This window comes from Anser cygnoides, chromosome 4 (genome assembly GCF_040182565.1).
Source record: "Anser cygnoides isolate HZ-2024a breed goose chromosome 4, Taihu_goose_T2T_genome, whole genome shotgun sequence".
NCBI classification, from domain to species: Eukaryota; Metazoa; Chordata; class Aves; order Anseriformes; family Anatidae; genus Anser; species Anser cygnoides.
The window spans coordinates 55,420,643-55,447,172 of NC_089876.1; the positions used below are offsets into that span (position 1 = coordinate 55,420,643).

The following is a 26,530-nucleotide window of genomic DNA, read 5'->3' on the forward strand; positions in this document are numbered from 1 at the left end:
TCAGAAGGCTTTCAATTACAGATGCATAGTATATTGTAAGAGAACCACCACTGTTGTTTTGAGCACATCTTGATACACTCCCACTGCTTCCCAAAGTGATACAGAGCTTTCTGCCCTCAGGGATTATGAACCTCCCTACACATTGTTCAAAGTGGAAGCTAGCCTGGTGTGTCACAGACAGTAGTCCTTTCCTGGTTTATTTAATGTACATACAATTGCTGTTTTTGCTGGCTGTGCCATGCCTCTGACCCTGGTGACCACTGTTCTTCCTTTGTCCAGCCAAAATAGCTCTGTTGTGTGAACTAGTATGTTACATTTATTTTAGAAGCAGATGCAGGAAGGAAAGCCCCAAGAATAATCTAACTGGCTTTGTTTATGTCCTTAATTTTATTTATTTATTCTACTATCAGGTGTTTAAATGGTCAAAGACCTACTTCACAAACATTTCCAGAAAAAATGCTTTGTCAACCACTGCACGTCTCCCTTTATTTAATACCCACACACTCTTTTTGTCTGGGTCATTGTAAAATTAATGTCTCAGTACATGCTATTAAGCTGTGTTATTCTTTCTCTCTTTGTCCAAAAGAAAGATAGTGCTGTAATTTGCACTGCAATTCATCCTTTTCATTACTGGTTTCTCAGTGACCTTGTACCTGCTTTGAGGTCACAATTCCGGTCAACAACCATCCAACATCTTTATTGTTTTTTCTATTTGTTAGAAAGAGAATTCTCCTGTACCATGGTGGAAACACCTTCATATCTGAACTCAGAAGTACAGTTGCGATTTGTCATCGCTTTCAATGCTCAGATATCACAAATGCAACATGTTAAATGTTGACTAAATCCCTCCCCTCCAAAAAAATCCAATTGACATAAGATCTTAAGAGAGCTATTTGGATTGTGTCCATACATGGCTTTCACAGGAAAAAATCCTTTTCCAAAAAAGGCCGTAGAGTATCAAATGCTAAGGACTAGCGTTTACTTTCCTTAACTAGGAAATATTGTGTAGATATTTATTTCTGATGGACTACTTCCACCCTTCTTTCTTCAGATTTTTGTCTTTTTGTGAACCTGATTTATAAATTGGACTGAGCTGATGCTGAGTGAGTATCACAGAATGGCTGAGGTTGGAAGGGACCTCCAGAGATAATCTAGTCCAATGCCCCTGCTCAAGCTGGGTCACCTAGAGCACGTTACACAGGGTCACATCCAGGCAGGTTTTCAATATCTCCAAAGAAGGAGAATCCACAACCTCTCTGGGTAGCTTGTTCCAGTGCTCTGTCACCTGAACTGTAAAGAAGTGCCCCCTCATATGGCAATGAAACCTCCTGTAGTTCAATTTATACCCATTACCCCTTTTCCTATCACTGGCCACCACTGAGAAGAGTTTGGCCCCATCCACTTTACTTTGTCCCCTCAGGTATTTAGAGAGGTTAATAAGATCTCAATCTCCCCTTCTCTAGGCTAAACAGGCCCAGCTCGCGTAGTCTTTCCTCATAGGACAGATGCTCCAATCCATTAATCATCTTCGTGGCTCTGTGCTGGAATCTCTCTAGAAGTTCTATGTCTCTCTTGTACCGGGGAACCCAGAACTTCACACAGTATTCCAGGTGTGGCCTCACCAGAGCTGAGTAGAAGGGGAGGATCACTTCTCTCGACCTGCAGTTCATACTCCTCTCGATGCAGGCTAGGATCCCATTGGCCTTCTTGGCCACAAGGGCACACTTTTTTCTTATTTGTTCTCATTACTTGTTTTTTTGGGGGGATGTGTGTGTTATCTTGCTCTAAGCTTTTCTTATCCAGGCACTCTTAATGAACTTGGAAGTACTGTGCTGCATGGGAGTTGATCTATTGATCTATTCTTTTTACTCATTCAAAAGAGGATAATCCTTGGCTTCAAATGAATAATCTGCCCATATGGAAGAAGTTAATATGACACTGTACAGGTATCTACCACTTAAGATATCACAAAGGAGATATCTAAAATAGGGATGGAATTAGGAACATATATATATTGTTTTGTTTAAAATAAGTATTGATTTTTTTTTGATCAACTAAGTGGTTACGGAGCTTAACCATCTTTTTATGTTTTAGTGTTGCAGAATTTGTTATATCAATAGGGTACGTAAGTGATTACGTCCCATCTAACAACTCTTCTGAAAAGAGTGGTGCTATTACGATGACGTGCAATCTTGGTGAATTTGTCTACCATAGGCACAAAGAAATCTTTCTACCTCATAAGCTCAATTCCTTTGTAGAAATACTGTTTTTCTTTCTCGCAATATCCATTTATTCAATGGATATTGCGAGATATCAAGCATTCAAGGAGATTAACTTGCCTGTCCCTTCAGAGTTGGGTACAATCCCTCTCTCCAGGTAGATCTGGTAAGCATTATATAAATCAGATACTTCCTAAAACTGAATATTACTCAAGAAAACAATGCAAGTTTTCCCCAAGTTGAGATGTCTTTCTCCATACCCTCTTACAAAAGCTGTGTCAAATCTCCTTAATTAGCATTGACGTGATACCAACTGACAATTGTACAGGCTGTTCAGAAACGTTTGTGTTGCAATGTGGTGTTCTTTTTCATTGTGGGATGACTAGATTGCTCTGCAGTACTGGACTCCATCATAACACATTAAAGTTTAACCCATTCATGTTCTGAAAGTAATAGGTGTTGTCAGGTAGAAACATCCCTTCCTGGAATGTTTACAGCTTGAATAATTGAATAAATTGTAACCATTTTAGACTTCATGAATAAAAATTTCTTAGACAATAGTTAGCAGCTTCTATATATACAAGAAGGTTCACATTGTTAAGTGTGGAGTGAGAAGAAAAGGGAAAGAAGAACAGAAGAGTTGAGAATCCACTTCTCTTTATGCTGAAGATATTTCAAGTTCTTAGTAAGGTAGAGAAATCATCAAAAAATTGCAAGATAACTTACTATTGAGCAAAATATACTAAAACCTACTGTGCTCTCAAACAGATGGAGATTGTGTTTTTTTTTTTTTCCTACTCTAAACAGTTGATGAATTCCTTCCAATTAAATGTACGTTTCAGAGTGGGAACATTCCCGTGGCCTTGAGAAAGCCAGCCAATCTCGAGGTGATTCATAGTGAGCCTCTCCTTTGTGGGGATCCTGAATTAATCAAAATGTTTATGGAGAAAATAACACAGGTATCTAACATCTCAAAAGACTGAACAGTTTTTTGTTCAATCTCTTTCCATTGTGTAATAAGTTTTCACATTGTGTTTTTTTTTTTTTGTTGTTTTAATGTGGAAAATTAAAGTAAGTCAGTCAGTTACTAATTATTTATTAAAAAGAATAGTTGGCATTGGCAGTGTTAGTAATTTGGGAAGTTTGCATCTTTATGCTGTGTCCCAGTGTATCTGATACTAACTGAGAGCTATTTCCCTTTGCACTAAGAGCAGTGTGTGGCCTACCTCTTTGCTGTCCCTCTTTCACACCCAGCTGGGGCATGGCCCACATCTTTGTCCTGATAAAGATTAGTTCAACAAAATGGCAGAAAAAGACAAGAAGAGAAGGCAAAAAACAAGTTGCTGTAACTGCTTATCTTTTGCTTATGCAGATGCAAAGAATAAGAGGAATTATTTAGTATGGTCTGCTGAGCTAGAAGCCAATACAACAGGATAAAATATGTAAAACAAAATTAAGATATGAATATGTGAAAGGAACTGCATGACAAGGATAAAGGGAAAAAAAGTTGACTTTGAAATCCTATACTAATGTTCTAATTTTATGATGAATTAATACCCAGCAACAAGAGAAATACAATCTGTTACTAAGGTGAACTCCAAAATGAAAACTCACTCCAAAGTTTTGTCTAAATCCTACTACCAGTTCCCTGACTTTCCCACTCACTACAAAAACACATTTTCATTGTTGCTACTTATCTTTTTTAAAAACTATGACTTTTCAAAAAAAAAAAAAATGGAATTTGTGGCCTCAGATAACAGAGAATAACATTCTTGAAGTTCTTGATGGAAAATTTAAATGAGTTTACAAAGAGTAATTCTATAAAGGTCATTGAAACCTATTTTATGCTGAATTTCCCTTTCAGTTTGCCCACAAGGATTATAAAACACTCATCCTGAAAAAGCTCCCATTTCAATTTTCTTTTTTAGTTCACATTTGATCTTACTTTGAAGAAGACATGATTTTTTAGAGATAAATACAGTGCCGAAGCAGTGGAAAAAAGTGAAGCAGTTCTGATTGTTTTCTGAGCATGCCTTAAAAATTAAAGAGGTTTTTAGGAAGGTCAGAATGTCTTTGCCAAATTAGGTAGTCTGTTGCTGAGAAGCAGCATTAGATTCACTGAAGGCCTGTAGATAGTCATGGATAAAGCAGGGTATATAAGGGAAACTGCTTGGATATTGTTAGCATGTTTCTGTAGAAAGTTGTGTAGTAATCTGAATTTTATTGGTGACCAAAACCACAGCCTTATTTGAACCTTATTGATACACTTTGAGGGTGGTTGTGAGTGTAAAGAAACTTAGGACAGTTGGCGTGGTATTTTCCCCTGGTTCTGTTTGCTGCTGTTGACAGTCCTGCACTTGAAGTTTGTGTCCATTAGCTGGTGAAAAGAATGGTCTTCTATCATTAGGCAATAGAATTGAGCAAGAGATGACATCTTGTCCTGTGATGGAGAAATGAGATGCTTCTTGGAAATGCACCAGAAAGTTAAGAATTTTGATCAAACATGAAAACCAAAAGAACAGCTAAAGAACAGCTTGCTTCTTTACAGGAGTTGCAGGATTATTCACTTTTTTTTTTTTTTTTCAATTATTTTAAGGAGAGAGGTCTTTAGGCATGGATTGATTTCAGAAGGTGCAAACAGCTTTTCGAGGGTCTTGTCTCCTGCTTTCTTATAGCAGTGATAGTGACCACTATCAGAGACAGGATATGGAAGTTTGCAAGTTCCTGTGTACTCTGATATGTTTGTTGTGTTTACATAAAGCATACTTTCCCTCCGCATTGCTTTTAGTTTTAATGGAGAAAACAGATCCAAAAAGGCTAAATAAAAAGCCTGTGTGCCAAAGGAGTAGTTCATAAAACATGCAGGAGAAGCTCCATGCATTTCAGATGTAACTTTCTTTTAATTGATATTTTTCTTCCTCTTCCTGTAGGCAGTAAAACCAGAAAAGTCTATTTTGTCCTACTTTTGGGGCTTTCATAACATTTTTTATCCCTGTTTTTTTTTCTGTTTTGAGAAAAAAAAAATCAAGCACTGTAAACCCACTACTGAGTGTTCCCATTTATGTCATCTGCCTGACTGTAGCCAGTTCTGGGGTTCAGGTTCTGCCCTGTTTATAATGTCTGATTTTCACATATGTTTGGATTTTTATAGTTTTTTGGATTTGTTTCTTGCAATGTAAATTAATTTTCCTGTCTTAATACATTTTGTATGTGGAAGTATTTTAGAGGAAACAAACAGCAACAAACAAAAACAACAACCCAAGATTAGATTAATTACTATACAAAGTATTCCCCAAAGAAATAGCAAACAAAAGGAAGCCAAGATTATGATGGATAAGGAATGTCATTATGAACATAGCTTAGGGCTGTTGTGAGTTGTGGCTGTAAATGCAGGAAGTAATTTTCCTCCTGGACCCTTTTTGAATATAGGAACAAAATAAAAATAAAAGTCTGGTGATTGTAGGTAGAGTGGATGGGAAATACTGAAAGATCATAGAAGTGTCTGGGCAATAGGATGGAGGTATCCCCATATTAAGACACAGGAAGAGCTTTTGAATGGGTGGAGAAAGGGTGAATGATTTTTGTTTTCATGTTTATGAATTCATAGCTCATGATAATTTTTTTTTTCAGATGTTACCATTAGTACACCAGCATCTGAGACAGAATTACATAACTTTTTAATAGTAGATCCTTTCTTAACAGTCAACTGATGTGATTGGCTGACCCTGCTTTTTTGGTTTGAAAAGAATATTTGTTCACAGGATTGAACAAAATTGGAAAAAAGCAAACATAAAAACAAGCGAACCTTTTCACTTCTCTTTCTGTTACGTCAACTACAAAAAGTACCTGTAGAAGCTTTAGGCATTTTAATAATTAATTGGAGGGCTATATAGATTGATTAAAATGTCCATACAAACACACTGTATATGAAACAATTTTACCCTGCTGAGATAATGATTCAAAACAATTTAATCTCCAGAATTTTACCTTCTTTAATACAGATCAAATACTACATATGTTTATCTCTACATGAGCTATTTTCTGTAGTTAATAGGTGGTTTTCAACACTTATTTACAGTTCAACCAACAGTGTTTTCACTGCTTTCTCAGGGTACTTCATTAATAATTATGTTTGAGTATTATACATACGTTCTTTAATCTCTTTGTAAATATATTTTTTAAAAGGTCTTTTTTGGTGATACAGTTGTGAAATATCTTGCTGTTGGATTTTTGACTCAACCACATGTTTTTTCGTGTGGTATTTCACAGCTGGTTCAGGCAAATTCAAACTTGTATCATGTTCAAGAAAAAAAAAATCAAAAATAAATAAGTTTATTGCTTATCTGGACATCTCATTTTCCAGCTGCATGTTTCCTGCAGCTCACTGACTTTTCCCAAATGTTTTACAAAATTGAATTTTATCTGTAAATATTCTTTTCTTATTCTGCATTTAAATTAATTCATTTCCCATTCTTATTGGTAATAAACACTAAGGGCAAAGCAATTGCTTTCACATTTGATTCAGACAAGTAGCTTCCAGAATTAACAGAAATAAAGGTTTAGTGAGATAAACAGTCTGCACATTTGAAAAACTTTTCATTTAAAATGCAAACCAAAAGTTCTTAGAATATGAAATTACGTAAGTAAGTGTTTTGAGAAAGATTTTTGGTTTTGTTGTGGTATTAGTCATGTAAATATTTAGGGTCTATGTCAATACAAGTGGTGAGTGAGAGATGTAAACAGAAAACATTGTGTAGTGTTTCTACTGTAACTTTTTGTGTTACTTGGAATGTCAGTTTTATTTATTATAGTCTTCATTATTCACTCTTTGTCTTCTAGTTTGATCTTCAAATCCCTTTGCCAATGCCAGACAGAAGCTGCTGAGTATTGTTATCATTTGAAGGTTCCTCATCTTTACTATGGCTGGATTGAGAGAGAATTTCATGATCAAGGTCAGCAAGGCTTCTTGTAGCAGGAAGTCAGGTTTCACATACAATGAGTCTTAATTTTTTACTGTTGCAGATGCTTTTATTTAAGTTAGGGCTACTGATTTTATGTTGTATTATTTCTGCTGAAGATGACTCTCATGTGGAAATATCCCAGGAAGTAAGAATTTCACAGGGGAAGTCAAAATCAAGAAGTCAAAAGAGAGACAAAATTATAAAAGTATAATTTAATTCCTGAAAAATTTCAGCAGCTATGCAGTGGTGGCTATCCTCTGTGGTTTGGAAATTAAGTATTATTAAAAGTTAATCCAGTAGGCTTTCCTCCTCAGGCTGAGTGTAGGAAAGAAAAGCAGAACATGTAAATCTGGTCACGTACATATAAACATTTTCCTGCATGGTCAGGATGTGGTCTTGCAAGTCATCCTCATACCTCCATGATCCCATACCAAGGCTGATGGTGGTGCTACCTAGTAGTGTGAACTTGCTCAACCTTCTCAAAGCTGAGTCAGTGATGTATTGTGAGGTACAAAATACCACGGAGAATCTCGTGGATTACTTATGTGACTCTATCAGCAACTGGCTTATTTACAGAACAGCTCATTGAGAAAACGTGTAACATGACCAAATGGGATGAATGTCTGGCAGTGACAGAACAGGGGCAGTGTGGATTCTTGATGCTACTTTTTCTTTTAACCTGTCATCCTAAATTTCAGCCCTATCTGTGTATATATAAATATGACCACCAAAGCTATAAAGTGACCTTCAAAAACCTTTCTGGCTATCTTAAGTGTTTATAGACAATAAGTTGTGTTGCAGTCTTATGTAGATGTTTTTAAATATTAATAAGTATAAATTATCTTTCATCTGTTTCCTCAATCAGTTTCTTTGCTTTTTAACATATTGCACATTGAAGCCTAATCTCTCTGCAATGTATTATGATAAATGTATGACAGTCAGTGTTCATGAGAAAAGAAAAGTCATATTTAAAATCACTTACTAGTTTAGAAACAAAATTGCTACTCATACACAATAGGCTAGTCACAGGGTCAAAGTGAGTTTTACTTTCAAACTCATCATGAGATTTTTGACAGTAAATGATATAAGCTCACGTTGGTAATACTGGAGCTATTTTCTGTGATGTAACAGGCCTTGATGATCTTTTGGGTCTTTTCCAACCTAAATGATTTTATGATTCTACATTATCTTTGGAAAAGGAAGTATTTTGTCTGAGCTTTCCTACCTGTCAAGAAAAACAATAGAAGTCCATCTAATACTCCTACTCAAAAATAGACCAAAAAATAATATTAAGATTACGTTTATCATTGACAATAACATTTTTATGTAAAGCAATTTTTATCATTTGGATAAAATGAAACTTTCACTTTTTACCTTGGTAAAATATTAAGCCTTTTGAATGTGATACTAGCACAGCCAACAATGTCTTCAGAGAAATAAGAGATTACAGGGAAGTTAGAAGTATGAAGATATTTTAATAATTAACAATTTGATCTTTTTATGTGAGGAAGCCTTCCTTTCTAAAAGTAATCCCAGTTAATGTGTTTACAATCTTGAAAACTGTCTGCCATTGCACAGCCAAATATGACTCTGTGCTGCAGCAGGGACCTATGAGTGCAAGTGTCTTTCAGGCCTTCTTGCCAGCTTTCATTGTAAGCTTGCAGTGATGCTTTGTCCATGATTTCCAGGTTGCAGAATCAGGACCAGAGGTGTCAGCCAAGGGATGCACTTGTTGCAGATCTGCTGATCAGTTCCTGCCAGTGCATAGGCCAAGGAAATGGGAGGGAGGCAGATACGGTAGTGTCCCCAGATCTCCTCTTGGGCAGACCCCTTAGAGGGATATATAGACATTCAGATTATTCTACTCCACTCCTGTCTGTCAAATCTGGAGTTTCCTTAGTGCAGTACAAGGGTCTACAAAGCCCTTTGATACTGCCTTTTACACAGCTGTCCCCAGGGCAGCTTAGAAGAAAAGCCTTTCTCTTTCTCAGCCTGATTTAGATATGCTTTCTCTCTGTCAAGGGTACCACTTCAGAAGGTAACTCATGCACAATGTCATCATTGCTTCTGACATTCTGACATCTGCTAGAAAAACTGTTTTTTTGTTTGTTTGTTTTTCTGCCATAAACAGTATTTTCCCTTCCTTCCCCAGCACAGCAGGATGTGCATATGGAAGCAGAACGTTTCAGTTAGTGGCCAACCTCATAGCTGGTATTGTTTTTTTCTGCTTTTTGTATTTTTTTCCCCTCTTACTTTGCAGTTAGCACTGTTGTTATCAATTGCTTGGTATGAGATAAAAACACGAAGCCTGTTCTTCCATGTGTAATTTCTAAACCTCTGCATCTTACTGTGGTGGTTTTACTCAGGTGCGTGGCCAAGCTCCACCACAACTGCTCTCTCACTCCCCCTCCTCAAAGAGGAACGGGGAGAAAATACAATGAAAAGGGCTCAAGGGTTGAGATAAGGAAAGGGAGATTGCACAGTAATTATCGTGACAGGCAAAACAGACTCAGCGTAGGGAGATAGTAAGATTTATTACCTATTACTAACAAGCTGGAGAAGTGAGAAACAAAGGAAAGAAACCAAAAACACCTTTCCCCCCCATCTACCCTCTTCCACCTCCCCCCCCAAGCGGCGCAGGGGAACGGAGGAATGGGGGTTATGGTCAGTCTATAGTGCTTCTTCGCCGCCGCTCCTTCTCAGTCACTCTTGTCCCCTGTGCTGTGGGGTCCCTCCCACGGGATGCAGGCCTTGCTGAACTGATCCGGCATGGGCTTCCCACAGGCAGCAGCTCTTCAAGAACTGCTCCAGATATGGGTCCGTACCACGGGGTCCATCCCTCAGGAGCAAACTGCTCCAACCTGGATCCCCCACAGGCAGCAGCTCCTGCCAGGTCACCTGCTCCTGCGTGGTCTCCTCTCCACGGGCTACGTGTCTGGCCCAGAATCTGCTCCGGCGGGGTTCTTCCACAGACTGCAGTCTCCATCGGTGCAGGTCCACCTGCTCCACCGTGGTCTCCTCCACGGGCTGCAGTGTGGAACCCTGCTCCACCGCGGTACTCCATGGGCTGCAGGGGGACAGCCTGCTTCACCATGGTCCTCACCACAGGCCGCAGGGGACCTCTGCTCCGGCTCCTGGAACACCTCTCCCCCTCTTTCTTCACTGACCTTGGCGCTTGCAAGGCTGTTCCTCACTCCTCTCACTCTCCCAGCTGCTGTGTGGCACAGCGGTTTTTTTCCCCTGTCTTAAATATGCTCTCACAGAGGCGCAAAACAACATCACTTATTGGCTCAGCTCTGATCAGCAATAGGGCCCTTACCAAACATGGGGCAGCTTCTAGATCCTTCTCACATAAGCCACCCCTATGGCCCCCTGCTACCAAAACCTTGCCATGTAAACCTACTACACTTACGTAGGAAGTGGAACTTTGCAGCCACACTCAGTAATTGCAATATAAACCGAGAACATCCAAAAATGGATTTTGCCTTTCTCTTCCTTCTGACCCAAAGCCTAGAACTGTCTTTTCCTTTAGCAAGCAAATTCCTAGCTGTCCACTGTACAGTGGGTCTTTATGCCATTGCTTGCCACCATCTGTCATGAGTAATTTGTCAACAGATTAGAGTTCAGGGTAGTTGTGTTATGCAACAGTCTTGTGCAATGAATAACTTCAGAAGCACCATGCTGATTCAGAGGATGTTAAAAGAGTAAGAAATGTGTAGAAAATCATAGAGTACTCGGACCCAGACAAGATGTCTCTGATGAGGCTTTCCTGTAGCTTGGGTGGAATCTTGTGTCTCCCCTTTCCTGCTATACTCTTCACTGGGACTGGTTCATATTCTTTCTCCATAAGAATTTTGACACTTTATTTCAGGCTCTGGACTGGTCTCAAAATACTGGTCCTCAAATTGTTCTCTATTTAGTCATCTGGTAAACATGTTTCTCCAGAATGCATTGAAACTAACTCAATACCTGTCTGACTCTAAATATGGGGAGAACCTTCAGGTTCAGTTTCCACCAACGTGACCCCAACGTCTACAGTTTTCTTTTCTTAATGGCTACCTCTATTTCATATTTTCATCCTTGACCATCAGACAACCTTCTCTCAAAGTGTAGAAACACAAAGTTCTAGGTGTGGATAGGTCAAATATGAAAAATAATAATTTAACTTTGGCCTGACACTAACATAACATGAAATCAATATTGTATGAGGTAAGGAAGAATGAACTGCATTTAGAGAGGCCCCAGTCCTCAGCTATCAAATTTTCTGTCTGACCCGAACCTGCATCAGTTTAGAACAGGAAACCAAGAAAAATCTGTTTCCTCCAGATCGTGTTGATGTAATGGTATGCAAGGTAATTAATATTCTGGATTTCAACCTGACCCATTGGAATCCTCAAAGGCAGAATGAGACAAGAAAGCAAACAAAACATTTCCTTTCTTTTCCAGAGAAAGATAAATAGGAACAGCTAAACAAGCTCTGACAAGCTTTAAAATCAGATATGAAATTGGATTGTATTATACCACCTAAAAATGATAGCAGAGTTACCAAACTGATAAAAGTTGGTTGTTCCACTAAACAAACCTCTGTTTTAGGAGGGAAAAATAACAGCTGTTGACTAGAAAGCCTAATGGTCCAAAACCAAAGTGCTATCTCTTAGACTAAAAGCTGAAGGTTGAAAAAGTCTAAACATTTTCTCGACATTAGAGGAAGCAAAGCAAACTCTAAAGTCCTTCCAATCATCCCTCAAAAACATGTATTGTGGTTTTTTGTTGTTGTTGTTGTTGTTCTTGGGCCATTTAGTTAGGAAACAACTCCCAGAGGTGTGAAATTTGCAGGAAAATAGTGGGACAGATCTCTGAATGGTGCAGACCAAATATTATTGTATTTGGTATAACATCCAACTTTTGCTTAAAAAGCAAAACAATCTGCCTGAAGTTCACTGCCTGTCCTTTCCCTAATTTGATTAGGTAGAAGGAGAGAGAGAGAGACAGAATGTGCTTTTGCTCTCTGCACATGTGGCTACAGGTTTGCAGCAGGCTACAGTTGCTGGTATTTGTGATGAACTGATTTAGTTGGCTCTTTTGGTATACCTGTCAGGTTCTGCTATCAGAGAAAGATACTGTATCCTAGTGCATTTTAAAGCTCTTCTTTTGATCAAAAGTGTGATGTATAGCAAGAGCTTTGGCTTTTGCCAGGCTCAAGTTTTTCTCCTTTGATCCTCCACCAGGTAAGAAGATGGTGCACTGATGTCCACTAAATTTAATGAGTGCGGTTTAAAAACTAATTTTATAAAAAAAAAAAAAAAAATCACTTCATTTTTTTTTTATATGTGAGTAGAGTTGTGTATCCAATGACAGATATACAAAACCCTCAAAGGCTGCCAAAGAACACAAGTTATACAAGTGGGCATGTCACAGGCTGACTCAGTGACTCAGGTCTTGGCAGCTGCCCTATAAACAAAGCTACTGAATTGGTTTGAATCTGTCTGATCACAGAACTTCTTATGCAGCTCACTTTCAAAGATATGTCTTAAAGAATTACTAGAGAGTTAAAATACGATCAAAATGCATGAATTACTAATAAGTTAAAAATTAGAGTAGGCTTTAGAAATCCAATTATAATAGCTGTACTTCAGTCTCTGGGTTTTAATCAGACATGAGTACATGCTAAATCCAAAGCAAAGATTTGTGAATCAAAATACATTTCCATTCTACATTACTTTAATTTGCATTTCTGCTTTGGGACGTACTCTCCAGCTCCTCTGCCAAACACCACTGCCGGAATTGTTAATCAACTGCAAAAACTGATTTTTAATATCAGACAAATTTTGAGGATGCAGTAGTTGGTGTAGGTTGCTTAGTGGCTGTTTAGAGGCCTGTTCACATGTTCTGAATTTTTAAAATTATATATAAAAAAAAGGCAGAAAAAAAGGTAAATAAAAGCTAATAGTTAGCAATCTGTAGGCTAGATCTTTCCACAAAGCTGTAAAGTTATAGAGGTAGCTGTGTTCCAAAAGGGGGTATACATGATGCTTGTTAATATATAACACTGATATTTGCTGATTTAAAATGCATTTATATTCTAGAGTTTGATTAAAATAAGTATTAAGCCATAATATTGTTGAGGATACCTTTGCTAACATAAAATTTTGCAAGCAAGGCCTCTCAAGCAAATCTCTATAAATATCAAAAGTTTAGAATGATTTCATACTATAATGCTTTGTAGGTAGATTTGTGTTAATCTGTACCTGTGACTGTGAAAAAGTAATTATGACAGTTCTTTTGTTTTCTGTTCATTTCTTCTGGAATACTCTTTGTTGACTTCTAGGACTGGAGACTCTGTTACCTGTCCCTGGAGAACAAAGTATTTGCGGTTAGTTTAGTGTGACAGTGGTATTTTTGTTTAGAAACTGAGCCCAAGTTCTCAGCTTCTACATGTCTTTAAATACGATTAGCAAATCTTGACAGTTTGTCACTTGTGCTCTGGAACGATGTGTACTGTTATTTACAGCTTAAATCCATGTAATCCAACCCTTTCATCTGCATTTTCTCCAGATTTGTGCAGCTCAGAAGCTGTGACCCAATAAATCTTGAGATGAGTGTTAGTTTTTTTGGGATAGTCTAAAAAAAAAAAAAACAAACACACTTTGAACATTTCTCTGAAAATCCAGAAATTATAGGAAGCTGGAGGCAAAGCTGAACAAAACAGCTAACAAAATCTGCTTTTCTCTAGGACACAGAGAGCAATATTGTGCAAGAGGCATTGGAGTGAGGCAGAATTTTTTTTTTTGTGGGGATTTTTGCATAGTTCTTGCTTTCCCTGACTACAAGTGCTGTCCAAAACACGTAGTCCTCGCCGGAATATTTGGCAAAAAGGAGTTTTATGCCTTCAGGATCTTTATGTAGTTAATGTCTTGGTGCTGTATGATAATACGTGACTTCTTGTCTATAGCACAGATCTAGACAGATTCAGTTGACTAGTATACTTGTTAAGGTTTCACAAACTGATGGGATATAAGCATTTGCCTGAAGCTGAGCATGCATTTTAAGTACTGCTTTGCATTCAGATGTTTTTACAAAATGCTTAAATGCCCAAGTTCCATTTTATTTTTAAAACAAAAATATTTTGTTGTAAATGTAGCACCAAGGCCTGGTGCCTACACTAGTTTACTGGAATTAAATATATTTAGTTTATTTAACAGACTGATTTTCCAGCTATCACTAAATAAAAATGCTGTTAATAAAATCTAATAAATTTTTAATCCCCATATCTGTTAAACAGACCCTACAGATCTTTTTTGCACCCTATATTTCCATTTATGCTACCTTAGCATTTATGCTATTCATGATCAAATGTTTTGAAAAACTATCCTTGGAAATTAAGTTTGAATATTCCAGCGTAGAGCAATTACTGAACCTATTTTTTTTTCCAACAGTTTATGGTATGATGACAAAGTGAGGGGAAATTAATAGCCAAAAGCAACCTTACTATTCATACCAGTAAGTATACAGACAGTTTTATTTGTCGCTCAGACAGATGAGTCTAATTCTTTCAGCTACAGAGTTTGCACCATAGGCAAATATCTACCCTGAAATAGCTCTTTCTTTTTCTTCAGTTCTGTTTAGTTATACAAATTTTGTAATTTACAGAAATGTTTTTTTCTCTATTTGTTTTTGAATGGCTGATGTGTTAGGCAAAATAAAGAATGATGAGGAATAATGAGACTACTCATATAATCATTTTTTTAATCACAAAATACAACACAGTCCCTGAGGTGGGCTTCCTTATCACAAAAGAACCTATATTTTTGGGTTTGGACACGTTGTAACACTAACTTTTTTAAAGCAAAATGCTGTTGTGTTCAGTGGACTGTTCTGTTCAATAAATGTGATGGCAATGTAGGCTCTCTTCTGCTTTTCTACTAGTCATTATTCTTTGGGTGAGTAGCTTTCAAAGGGAAGTTGTTTTTACATACCCCCACATGACATTTCTTTCCCCATGAGCATAAAGTAATACTAACAGCTAAGACAAAAACAGGAGGAAAGAAAATGGAATAAAGTAAATTCTTCCTGCCACAAAGGCTGTTGTGAAATTTTTGGGAAGTTTTCAGTACTTAGAATCACAAGAATTTCACTGACTGAAATTGATCCACTTCTGATAAATAATAAACATAAATAATGCATAAGATATTCTAACAGAGTGATATTAGCAGGTGAATTTTTTGACATAGTATATATATATCCCTGAGATTTTATGTCAGTTAATGGGAAAATGTTTAAATTAAAGAGAATCTAATCTTGGTATAATTCAAGAACTAAGAAGAAACATGAAATTGTAAATTAGACTTTGGCTAGATAAAACTTGCATAACGACATGCAGCTTATACAGCTTTAAGTGTATTCTCTAACTTCCCCAAACATCTGGCAGATGAATGTCACTGAAAAATAATGCTTAACAACTTTTGGAAATGTTTCTAGCTTCAGGTACACGCATAGATAACGTATGCTGCTCCAATACAAAAATAATTTGTATTGTGTGTGTAATTATGTAAATACAAATATGTGTGCTGAAATGTATGTAATATACACTCAAGTACTGAAGGTGTAAAAGTGAAAGCATAGTAGTCCCTGTAAAATGTCAATATGTACTGTTCTTTCTCAAGGAAAAGAAGAGTTTAAGATGAAGTGCTTGATGTAACATTCATTTCAGGCACTGGGCATGTGTGAAAACATAGCTCCATTTTCTCTAGCCTTTTGTTAATGCATACCAAGGAAAGTAACTCTCTTCAATCAAAATAAACGGAATATTTTTGATAAGTGCAACTAATTTGTAAGCATGGCTGAGGGCAATGTATTCAAACAGCCTTACAAATTCAGAGAATAAAAGAGCTCCATAAAGGAACACTATATCTGTTTGAAGTGAAATTGCCAGAAGGATTCTGTACAAGGAAGCTGATTCACTTTTATAAGAGCTATACCAGAGTAAGTGGCAGAGATTTCAATGTTCTCTGCCCACCTGTGGGTCTCTTGAGCTGCAGCATTCATATGTATACAAGGTTAACTACTTGCCATGTTAATTGCTGCAATACCTCTTCAAAGTCAGACGGTGTACAACATCCTGAACTCTTAGTCATTTATTTAAATAGAAACATCTAGATGAGCTAAAATATAGCTTTTTCTGAAGAGTTTTAAATTCCAGTGTTCTAAAAATATCTTTATTTCCTCTTCTCTTCTGTAGGTTTTGTTTGCAGCTGTGGGAAAGTGCACTGAAAGTTGGTTTTGCAATTTTTCTGAAAGCAGGCAGAAGTGTGCTTATTCTCATGTGCTATAGTGAAAGGTCAAACACATGTAACTGAGATCCCTGTTTCCTATTCTTCTTTCTTTAGTTTCTCAAGATTGTGGCTGCTCAGACAACAAACATGTATCACAAAGAAAAGTGCTAATGAAGTATCTTGGTCTGTTTCTGTGGAGCATCATGTGATCTAAAAAAATGGCCTTTCAGTTTGTCTGAAATCAGTGAAATGGGTGATTATGGGGAGAATATGTTCTTGGTGACTGCTGAAGAGAGGCTGTCGTGTGGTGGTATATCTGGAGCTTATCTTATTGCTGAAATGCTCGTATTCATGGTTGTCCAATGGAAAGATACAGAAAGGGAAGTGGCAAGAGTTTGATTAGAGTGTCTGGTGGACCTTTTACGTTCTGTTTGGATATGACTATGCTAAATCTCTGTTTCACAAGGCTAAATCTAAAGCCTTAAGCCATCCAGAAATCTTGCCCCAGGTGTCAGACCTATCACCAGATGACTTTCCTTTCCTGAGTGATCTCTCTTTTGGATGAAAGTAGGAGGGCTAGAAACCCTCTGATGAAAGTAAAAGCTGAGAAAGTGCAATTCTGTACTAAGAAATGAATTCTGCCTCTTCAGTGATAATAATCTCCAGCAGATGACAGCGATGAATTAGCACAGAGTTTATGAATAATTAGAGGACCTGAATACAGGTCCTTTACAATACAAGTTGTGAATGCTTCACTACTTAAAGCATGATTGCTTGAAAGTGGTTAAGTTTTTTCATTAAGGTTTATTTTTACTCAAGATCTCCATCTTATCCTCTGAATCCCTGAAAATAGTATGATAGACTGTCTCTGTACACAAGTCAGAAGACACTTGAGCTTAGATTTGGTATGCAGTTCAGAATAATGGCTTTCTATATACACGGTGGAATTAAGCTGCTTATTTTAAAGATGTGTTTTAGGTTTGGCCTGTTTTTTCTTTTAGCACTTTTACTTCTTATATCTCTTTACCTGCCCCTCTGTCTTACTGTTTATTGTCCCCTTCAAAGAAAGAGCATAACTCTGTGTTTACTGTCCCTATCAGTTTAAATTACAGATCTGACCTGACATTAAACTGTTCCTTTTTTGTACTGGAGGAAAAAAAATCCAAAACAGTAAGTCATGATATTATCCTTCACTTTCATTGAACCATCTGGACTTCTGGAGCCAGAGCCACAAACTGTCAACATCTCTTGATGCAAAGCAAATAGACTTGGCTAAAAGGGAAGTTCAAGCTTGGAGAATCATCCTGTAGAAAGTTTAGAGCAGTTCAATGCTGGAGGAAGGAAATCATTATTTGTCAGAATAACCCCATCCTGCCCCAAAGCCACAGCATTAGAACATAACCTAATGCTGTACCCTTAAAGATTAGGCTTGTATGGAAGACTTCAGTGGAAATCAGATATTAGTTATAATGAAGTTTATTTTTAGTTTTCTGTTTGCAAAGCTTATGTCCCAAACAAGAGAAAGAGGCCTAGCCTCCCACATCAAGTCTCCCTTAATTTAAGTAAACTAGTAGGAGACTAGTTACCGCATGGATTGCTCCCTCAGTAATAAAATTGATACATATGATTTTGATATGCATAAAACAAGTTAATTTCAGGTTCCTGAGCTGTACAGAACCATAATTATCGTGGTGATTGGCATTATGTACATTTTCCTAAAGATTTCCTTGAATCAAGGCACTAAAAAATATAAATAAAGTAACATTGTAATGTCACGGAAGGGTGGAAATGCCTTATGAATTGGTCTTTCATGTGGGATTATAAGTGAAAAAAGTGTAATATTTATTCTTTATTCCTGAAAAGATTCCAAATTGAGACTAAGGACATGCTGAGAAATAAGCTTGTATTTTATAGAACCATAGCATTGAATGTTCATTGCAAATAATGATCACTATTTGAGTCTAGATTATTACTTGTCATTTTATGTTCTTGGCAATAAGCATCTCTAATTTAAAATATTTATTTTTTCTTTTGGCTAAATTTCCGTTAAGAACTGGAACGGTTGTCTTAAAATGATGATCTCCCAGGCAAAATAAATTAAGTCTTGGAATTATGTCAAGACTTTTAACTGAAGACAAAGTTTCAAAACAATCTTTGTGCAAAAAGCTTACTTTCTCCCTTTAGCTCATCTTTCTACCTACTGCTACTCCGGGTGTTTCTGTCTGTAAATCAAACATATGCTCTTTCTCTTGCTTTCTGGAAGACTTCCAGAGTTTGGGGGGAAGTCTTACAGGAAACCTTTCCAAAACATATTTAGGACTTGTTCTTCCTGCACAGATGAAACCCTCAGATGTGTTTTAATACAGGCTAACTGAAACTGGAAAAATACAATATTTGGTTTGGGGCATTTTTTTTTAATTAAATAGTAGAGGCTTGATGGCTATTTTTTCCTTTTAGAATTTGCATCAGGAGTTTTAGTTCATTGCTACTTCCTTGTTTCTTTTAGTAAGTTCCAGATGTGCTAATAATTTGAGATTTTATTATACATGTTTATTTGATCAAATAAGCCTGTATTACATTTTGAGACTTCCTTATCAGATGGAAGTGAATGCAGTCTTTACCCTTCATGAAGGAATGCTATATAGTTTTGATTTGAAAACTTCTGTCTTTGAGTTAAAAAAATAATCCAGAATAAAAGACCTATATGTATAAGAAAGATATGGCTTTAATTCTTTCCCAAACATAGTCACAGATTTTCCAGGTGTTCTGGAGTCTAACTGTATATCTTATTAATCTAATTTTGTCTTATGTGACTATTTGATATACCACATAAACTGAATCCATTCTTAGGATCCTACCAATTCACAGATTTAGAATTTTGTACCAGTGAAACACCACAAGTTAACTTTGCAATATCTAAAGTGATTGGCTCTAATTAACTTTAAATTTCTTTCCTCTGTATTTTTTTTTCCCCAAACATCAGAATTCTGACCTTCTATTCTATTATTTACACTCTTTAATTATAACTGATTAGTATTTGTTCTTTCATTGACCCCCTGGAAAATAATCCTTCATGTTTAACAGGTATTTGTTTGGGGGCTGCAAGGAACAAAAGCGGTCAAGGGAACAATATATGTTCAGTACACATACTGACTTTATACAGTATTCCCAGCATTATTTGAATCATATTATTAAGAGCAACTGCTGGGTTACTGCCTAACTTAGTGTGGTCTTTGCTAGTTAGTTGGCTTTGCGCATACTATCATTATTGTTATGTATTCCTTTTTTAGTAAGCTGTGCTGAAATACTGCTTAACAAGGAGAGAAGCAGAGGTAGGCAATTATCAGTATTAGGACCTGACTAAAGTTTGCTGACTTCTTTAAGTTTTATGTCATGTCTTTTGTGCTGCTTATTCACATATTAGGAAATATTCAGATCTTCTATATCACGCTCTGATGTTAATGAAGTAAAAGTAGAAATTAATACAATCAAGTCAGGTAGATGCATTAAGGAATGCTGATGGTATGGATACGATCATGTGTTCATACAAAATAGGCTTTAAAAGTATCAGTGTTAACATAGCCAAAAATGAACGTGGGGAGAGAATGGTGAGTAATTCAAGGTATGTGTGTCTGCTTCTTTTCTTCTCCCCACAGTCTTATTACTCCCTGACTTCCACAGAAGATAAATATTAGTGCCTCCACTCTTTAGTTACAATCCTGAAAAACGAAATGAAACCAACAACAATGCTTAAATCACTGAAATTAAAGTCACTACTCCTAAGGAGGGTGACTATTATTTTTTCCCAGCTTTGCTAGGGATCATTACATCATCTTATGCTATGAGCTTAAATAAATTACTGTGCACAACTGTATTTTTACTCAGGAATGGAGCCTATAGAGTACAAAGGTTTGCTTCATAAGTATAACTAGTGATTGAACTAGATCAGAAGGTCCAGAGGAGCTCAGAAAGTAGAAGGCCCATCAGTTTAGTTCCATTGCCATTATATGATATGCTCCATCTAAGAAGTCATGGCACCAAAATGGACACGTACAAAATATAAAACAAACAGATCACTCAGGATTTAATTCAGGTTTTAATCAATCAAGGCAGGAGATTAGATTTAAAGTTTCAGAAAATGAGATTTGATGAGTAAATAGACATTTCTATCAATGCCAAAGTATTCATCCTTGTATATACAAAGAGAGAAATTTCATATATATATATATATTTATATATAAAAGAAAAAATATTTCAGAAGTATTTTATAAATAGCTAAAATCCTAGAAGAGAAAAATCTGTACTTCCTTGTATGATATGCTACATATTCAGTTTCATATATAAATGAGGAAAGAGAATTTCGTTTCTTGTTCTATTTTACATGTTCATATAAGAAAAAGTAAATACTTATTTTTTATAGGTATATTTGTCTTCTGGATTCCTGAACTGAATTCCTGGTTTGAGGAGTTCAGGATGTAAATAAGTAGGCACTTAGTACAGTGAGAGGAATTATACTAAGTCAGGTACAGAAAAATATACATGGACTATGTAGATCAGATAATTGTACAGAACTACTGGAAGGAAAAAAACTGGCCCTTACTACTACATAATCAGAAATCTTCAGAGCAGTGTGCTTGTTCTACTAAATAAATAATATTTGTGCTTGTAGAATCAAAGTAGGATGATAACATCTTCCTCATCCCCAGAGATGGATTTTCTTCTCCATCTCTGTTATTAGGATATGTTTGAATACTGTCACTGCTCTGGATACAAAATTAACCTTTTTTTCCAAAAGTGATTTTTTCCAACATTTTTTCTATTTAAGAAAAGCAAAACATAATTAGCACAAAACAATTAGATTTATCTCTTCGATGATGTATAAGGTGTTTGGCTGTATTGTTGAAAATGAATCCCTTGGGATGCTGTAATCTTCATAACTTCTCCATTCAGCGTATCATCTTCAATTATTGTTATCAGTCCTTCGGCAATTATTGATGGGCTTTAAAAAAAAGGGAGGGGGGGGAGGGTGCGTGAGGATGTTATTTAAGAATCTTTGAATCTTGATGTAATAGAACATGTGAAAAGGACAGGTATGGAAACTGAAGGTAAATCTGTATACCCTGAAACTTAATCTGAAATTTGAACAAATTTGTTTTCAGAAAAGCAGAAGTGGTATTACTGTTTCAGGAGAGAAATTGTCTCCTTAGTCATGACATACAACATAAGGCTGCAGCTTTACAAATCATCATTTGTTTGTTGTAGGTATCCACATCCCTGTGGATATAGAGGAGCTGCTGGAGTTTTCTCTTTTGGGGAAGTGGGCAGAAGTAACCCTTACACAATCCTCTGCAGCTCCTTGCTGATTGTTTATCTTGGTTATTGTAGCAGGGCTGACAGATTAGTGTAAGTTGAACTTTGTCACATTGGTTTGTTGTGGTGGATAGATGCAATATATCTGACATGAAAAAGGACAGGCAAAACAACACAGGTTTCCTTTGTGTAGAAGGAGATGAACAGCTGATTGTTAAGAGAGTGAGAAAGCATTCTAAAAATATCACTTTAGTCCTGTCTTGTTCATGTACTTTTTCCCTAGGTGTCTGTTTTTGGCCTTTCTTGGCAATACCCTAACGGTCTAGGTGACTGATACGACCCACCATGGTTGGTACTGTGCTTTTATGAACTTAGTCCATTTTTGTCCGTTCTTTGTTTGATGTCTGTCTTGTTTCAATTCCAGGTTTTGTGGAAACCAAACCCTGAATCTCATAAGTTTGATTAAACAAATTTATGGAACAATCCACCAAAGACTATTACAAACTAATACACTGTCTTTAACTCAGGAATTTGATTTGCAGTTTGCTGGAACTGGGAATGCATAAAGGGAACTACTGCTAAGTAGGAGATGCTCTTAAGTGTTTGATGCCTTAAGTATCTGCCATTACTCCCTTGTATATAGGATAACACATTTGATTGACTTTGGTTTGAGACAGCATTTCCCTTTTTTTACTTTAATTTTGCCTGCTGAGAATCACTTGAAAATATTAATGAGTGTGCTTGTTCTTCATTTACAAAGGTCAAAAAACATTGTATCTGACTTGACTTACTCCATGACGCCATAGAACTGCATCATATTTTTGATCTCATCTTTGTATGAGAAGTATTGTCCCATGTTCTCTTCTTTATCTATTGACTGAAGAATCGGCGTGTTGACAAATCCTGGACAAATTGTGTTGAGTCTCACACCATAGTTTTCTATGTTAGCAGCTAACTAGAAAAGAGGAAGTTAGGCATTCGTCATCAGCATTTTTAAATGGTATTGTGTATCTAATTTTTCAAAGAATAAGATTTAACAGTAAGTATATTTCAGACTTGCCAAGTTAGCAAAATTTGTTACAAATTTGTTGCAAAACAAATTGTTTTGTTTCAACATCTAAGTTTGAAGTATGCTTTTTCTAGTAATTATATTTTTATTTTCCAACATCTGTTTTGCTGGGAGAACAATTTTACGAGAAATTAACACACTTTCTTCCATATGTCTGTTTTTCCCCAAAATTTTTGTATCAATGCTCTTGACATGTCATTTACCTCCCTCACCTCAGCTGAAATAAGATTTGGCCTGTACCCCTAAAGCAGTAATGCTAAACTTTTACGGCTGTTTTATCCTCCCTGCCAAGGAAGAAATCTATCACCAAGTATATACACTGGAAAATCCCTGTGAACAGGAAAGGGGCAAGGTTTTTTTCATGATGCAGCTCAGGAACATGATGAAAGTAAGCAAAAGGTCTGGCTGGGTCCTTCCTTTGTGGTGCTACCAGTGCATGCTTGTAGCAAAGGAGAAGTCTGATCAGCAGCCAGGTATTGAATGCTGGATGAACTTTCTTAACAATTGCGTAAACCTTATGAACTATTTAGGATATATCCAAGAATAACCATAATTGTTCAAAACTAAATTCCATATATGTTAACATTTGACAGGAACCCTTTCTGGTATCATGTAAATCACATCTCATTTTCATTATATGGTAGTTTGCCCTTTTGGTTTGAGGAAAAAAAAAGTCATAGATGCTTTGTATCACACCTGTACGATGTTAGACTGGACTGCCTTTCCTGGTAAGTATAGTTTATTATTCTTTTTCTCCTCAACTGTACCATGTTCAATAGAGAGACAGCATTTCCTCTAATTTTCTTGTGACTCCTTTATTGTTGACCTTACACTGTGATGTTAAATTACATTACCATGTGAAAGTAAAACTAGAAAACCAGGTGTGAGGTTCTTTCTGTGGCTAGTATGTGATGTGCAACACTTAACCATAGTGTGCTGTTTAGCTTAATCTTAAAAAGGAGTGATTTGTGGGGAGTGTAGGGGAATCAAATTTAGATAGCTACCGAAATGATTTTTTCAGGTGCTTTATTCTGGAAATTAGGTTGGAATTCTTTTATAAGTAGACTGTATTTAAGCTTAATCTATGAAAATGTAATTCTATTTCAGTGTCTCCAAGTTATTTTCTCATTCTGTTTGTTTGATTTGACTAGAAAATTTTGGAGTCAGACTAAGATGTGCTCATATAATATCTAACACATCCCATCCTGACTCTGTCATTTTACATTTTTAGCGTGTTAAGAGTTGCTAAGAATAAATAATGGTCAACATATTTGTGTTCAATCACTTTTTGCACTCTTTAGCACCTGTTTATCATTTAAAAAAAAAAAAGTAATCAACCTGGCTTACAAATAAAGAAAACAAAATGCTAAATGACAGGGATGGAGTTATGAAAAATATTTTTTTAAAGCTTGGAAAAGAATGTATGACTTCTGGGCTCTTCCTGCTGTCCTTATATTATTTTACAATGTCTTTCTCCTGTGTTCCCTAAATCTTCATAAACTTCAAATTGTTCATAAACACGCACATGCCTTACTTATTCCATCTTTAGATTCTGTTTGTAAAAGGAGGGAACCTCCAGCACTTCAGACACTTTATTTGCTTTAAGAAAATTAGTTCCATTTATGTGACAATAGAGAGAGAGCATGAAAAACATAGCATGTCCCAAGGAGCTGCTGACTCTGTTTTCAAAAACATATACTTACTGCTATTGAGCGTGTAAATCCAATTACACCATGCTTTGTAGCACAGTACACAGGTTGGAATGCAGCAGGCATGAGTCCTTTAAAATAAAAAGGTAGCTGAGTAAGGATGTTGGGTACCTCTACTTATGATTACCTTAAACGTGTATGTAAGTTAATAATGTAAAAAATCAGTGATGGATTTATAGAGATGCAACAAAATAGACAGTTTAGTAAAAATCTTCAAACTCCATTTTGTAATCTGAAGTAAGTTGGGAAAAAGGAATGAAATAGATAAAATCACAGGAAAGCAAAAGAGAAATATTGAAAAAAAAATTGTATAGTTTAAGATAAAAGTGTAAGACAAAACAGAGGACAGGATCTGGAAGAATACACTCAAAACCAAGAATTTTAGAGCCTTGTTCAATGAATCTGGATATATGCAAATAAATACTCTGATAACTGACACGCAAACTGGACACTTGTGTTCATTTTAGGGAAGAAGGAAGTTGAGGGAAATATCAATGTCCATTTTGGCTACTGTAACTGAATTAGTATTAGAGTTGTAATACATCACTAAATAAATAAAATATCCGTCTTCAATCCCTTGATTACAGTTTTTCTCTGGGATTTTTTTTGTTTTTTTTTTTTTGAGATCTTTTCCCCTAGCCCTAGTGCAAGAGAGAGGAATGCATATGCTGCTCAACTGACAGATGTGCAGTCAGGCAATACATCTGCCCATGAAATATCATTGTTATTTATTTGACAACGTAGTTAGTACTATAACAAAGAGTAACCACTATAACAAAAGAGTACATGCGCCTTTGCATAGTGTTTTTTGCTCAAAGAAGCAAGCATAAAGAAAATATTTCAGACAATGTGCCATCAGACGCAGTGTAAAATTTATTTTACTTACAGTACTGCTATAGTAATATTTCGTAGGTGATGGTTTTTAAGAAGAGATTTAAATGAAATAGGGAAGTAATTCTGCAATAAGTAAATGGAAAAAAACCACCAAGGACTGAATGTAGGACCTCAGTGAAGAGAGGGTATGGAGATAAGTCAGTAAACACTGTAAAAGGAAGGATTAGATGAACTCCTCAGATAGTGAGCAGAAAGAAATGAAAGCAGAGATATGGACAGGAAAGTTTCTTAAAGCATTTTTTTAGGCTGAATTAGGTAGTCTGAAAAGGGTTTCACTGTATGGTACCTCCTACAGTGGGCCCTATTCTGAAATGAAAAACCAGGATGATGCTATTTAGAAGGGGACAGGAACAAAGAATTAACAATACTCGGTAATAGCACTGTGATCTTCTATAAGGAAAAGGAGAAGCAAATGAAAAGTGACTTTTGAGATTGTGAACCTTTGTGATGGGAGTGGCAGAGCATACACATTTCATTTACAGTATTGAAAGAAGAGCAGAGGCTTCAGTGGAAAAATAAGAACTTAATTCTAGTAAAACTGAGTTTGATGGCAAAAAGCTCATCAAGAAGAGATAGGCCATGAGTGTACATATGTATTTCTAAACACTATGCCAACACTATCCACTGTAAAATAAAAGCTGAACTGCACCACATGGATGTTCTGGTTCCACCTGAATGCTATGAATGAATGAATAACAAACTAAAGCCTGTGTAGTTAGAGGACAAAATTTGTGTTCTTGAATGTGGTATTGTAAAACCTTGATGCTGATTTTGATGCTTGCATGTTTAGTTCTAATGGAAATCAACTGGATTCATATCTAAGATACGTTTCTTATTTCATATTTTAAGTGATATAATCAAAAAAGAGTGTGACATCTCAGTGGAGATGATGGATACAATACTCAGCTATTAAGTATGGATTTGTGAGAAAAATACATATGCCAGAGACTTTTGTGAGGTCTTTGCTCTGGGATCCACTTTGTTCAAAGAAAATTACTTTCGAAGAAAGCTCTAATTACAACCCTGACAGCTTCAAGGTTTTATCTTGGTTTAAATGTTATGTTGGTGATCCAGTGAAAGCAACACTGTTAGCACC

General features: G+C 36.3%; 1 protein-coding gene across 3 annotated transcripts in view; it reads right to left on the reverse strand.

Annotated features, from left to right (window-relative positions):
- Positions 1–12,505: 12,505 nt before the first annotated feature.
- HPGD (15-hydroxyprostaglandin dehydrogenase) overlaps positions 12,506–26,530 on the reverse strand; it is a 34,892-nt gene continuing 20,867 nt past the window's right edge. For 2 of the 3 annotated variants that reach the window (XM_048054062.2, XM_013190342.2), the window contains 3 exons: positions 24,535–24,611; positions 22,554–22,717; positions 20,530–21,451 (listed from right to left, as the gene is read on the reverse strand). In XM_048054062.2, coding sequence (XP_047910019.1) covers positions 21,313–21,451; positions 22,554–22,717; positions 24,535–24,611 — 380 coding nt within the window. In that variant the 3' untranslated portion in view covers positions 20,530–21,312. Of the gene's footprint in view, positions 13,533–20,529; positions 21,452–22,553; positions 22,718–24,534; positions 24,612–26,530 lie in introns of those variants that run through there. The other variant, XM_066996172.1, reaches the window with a different exon arrangement.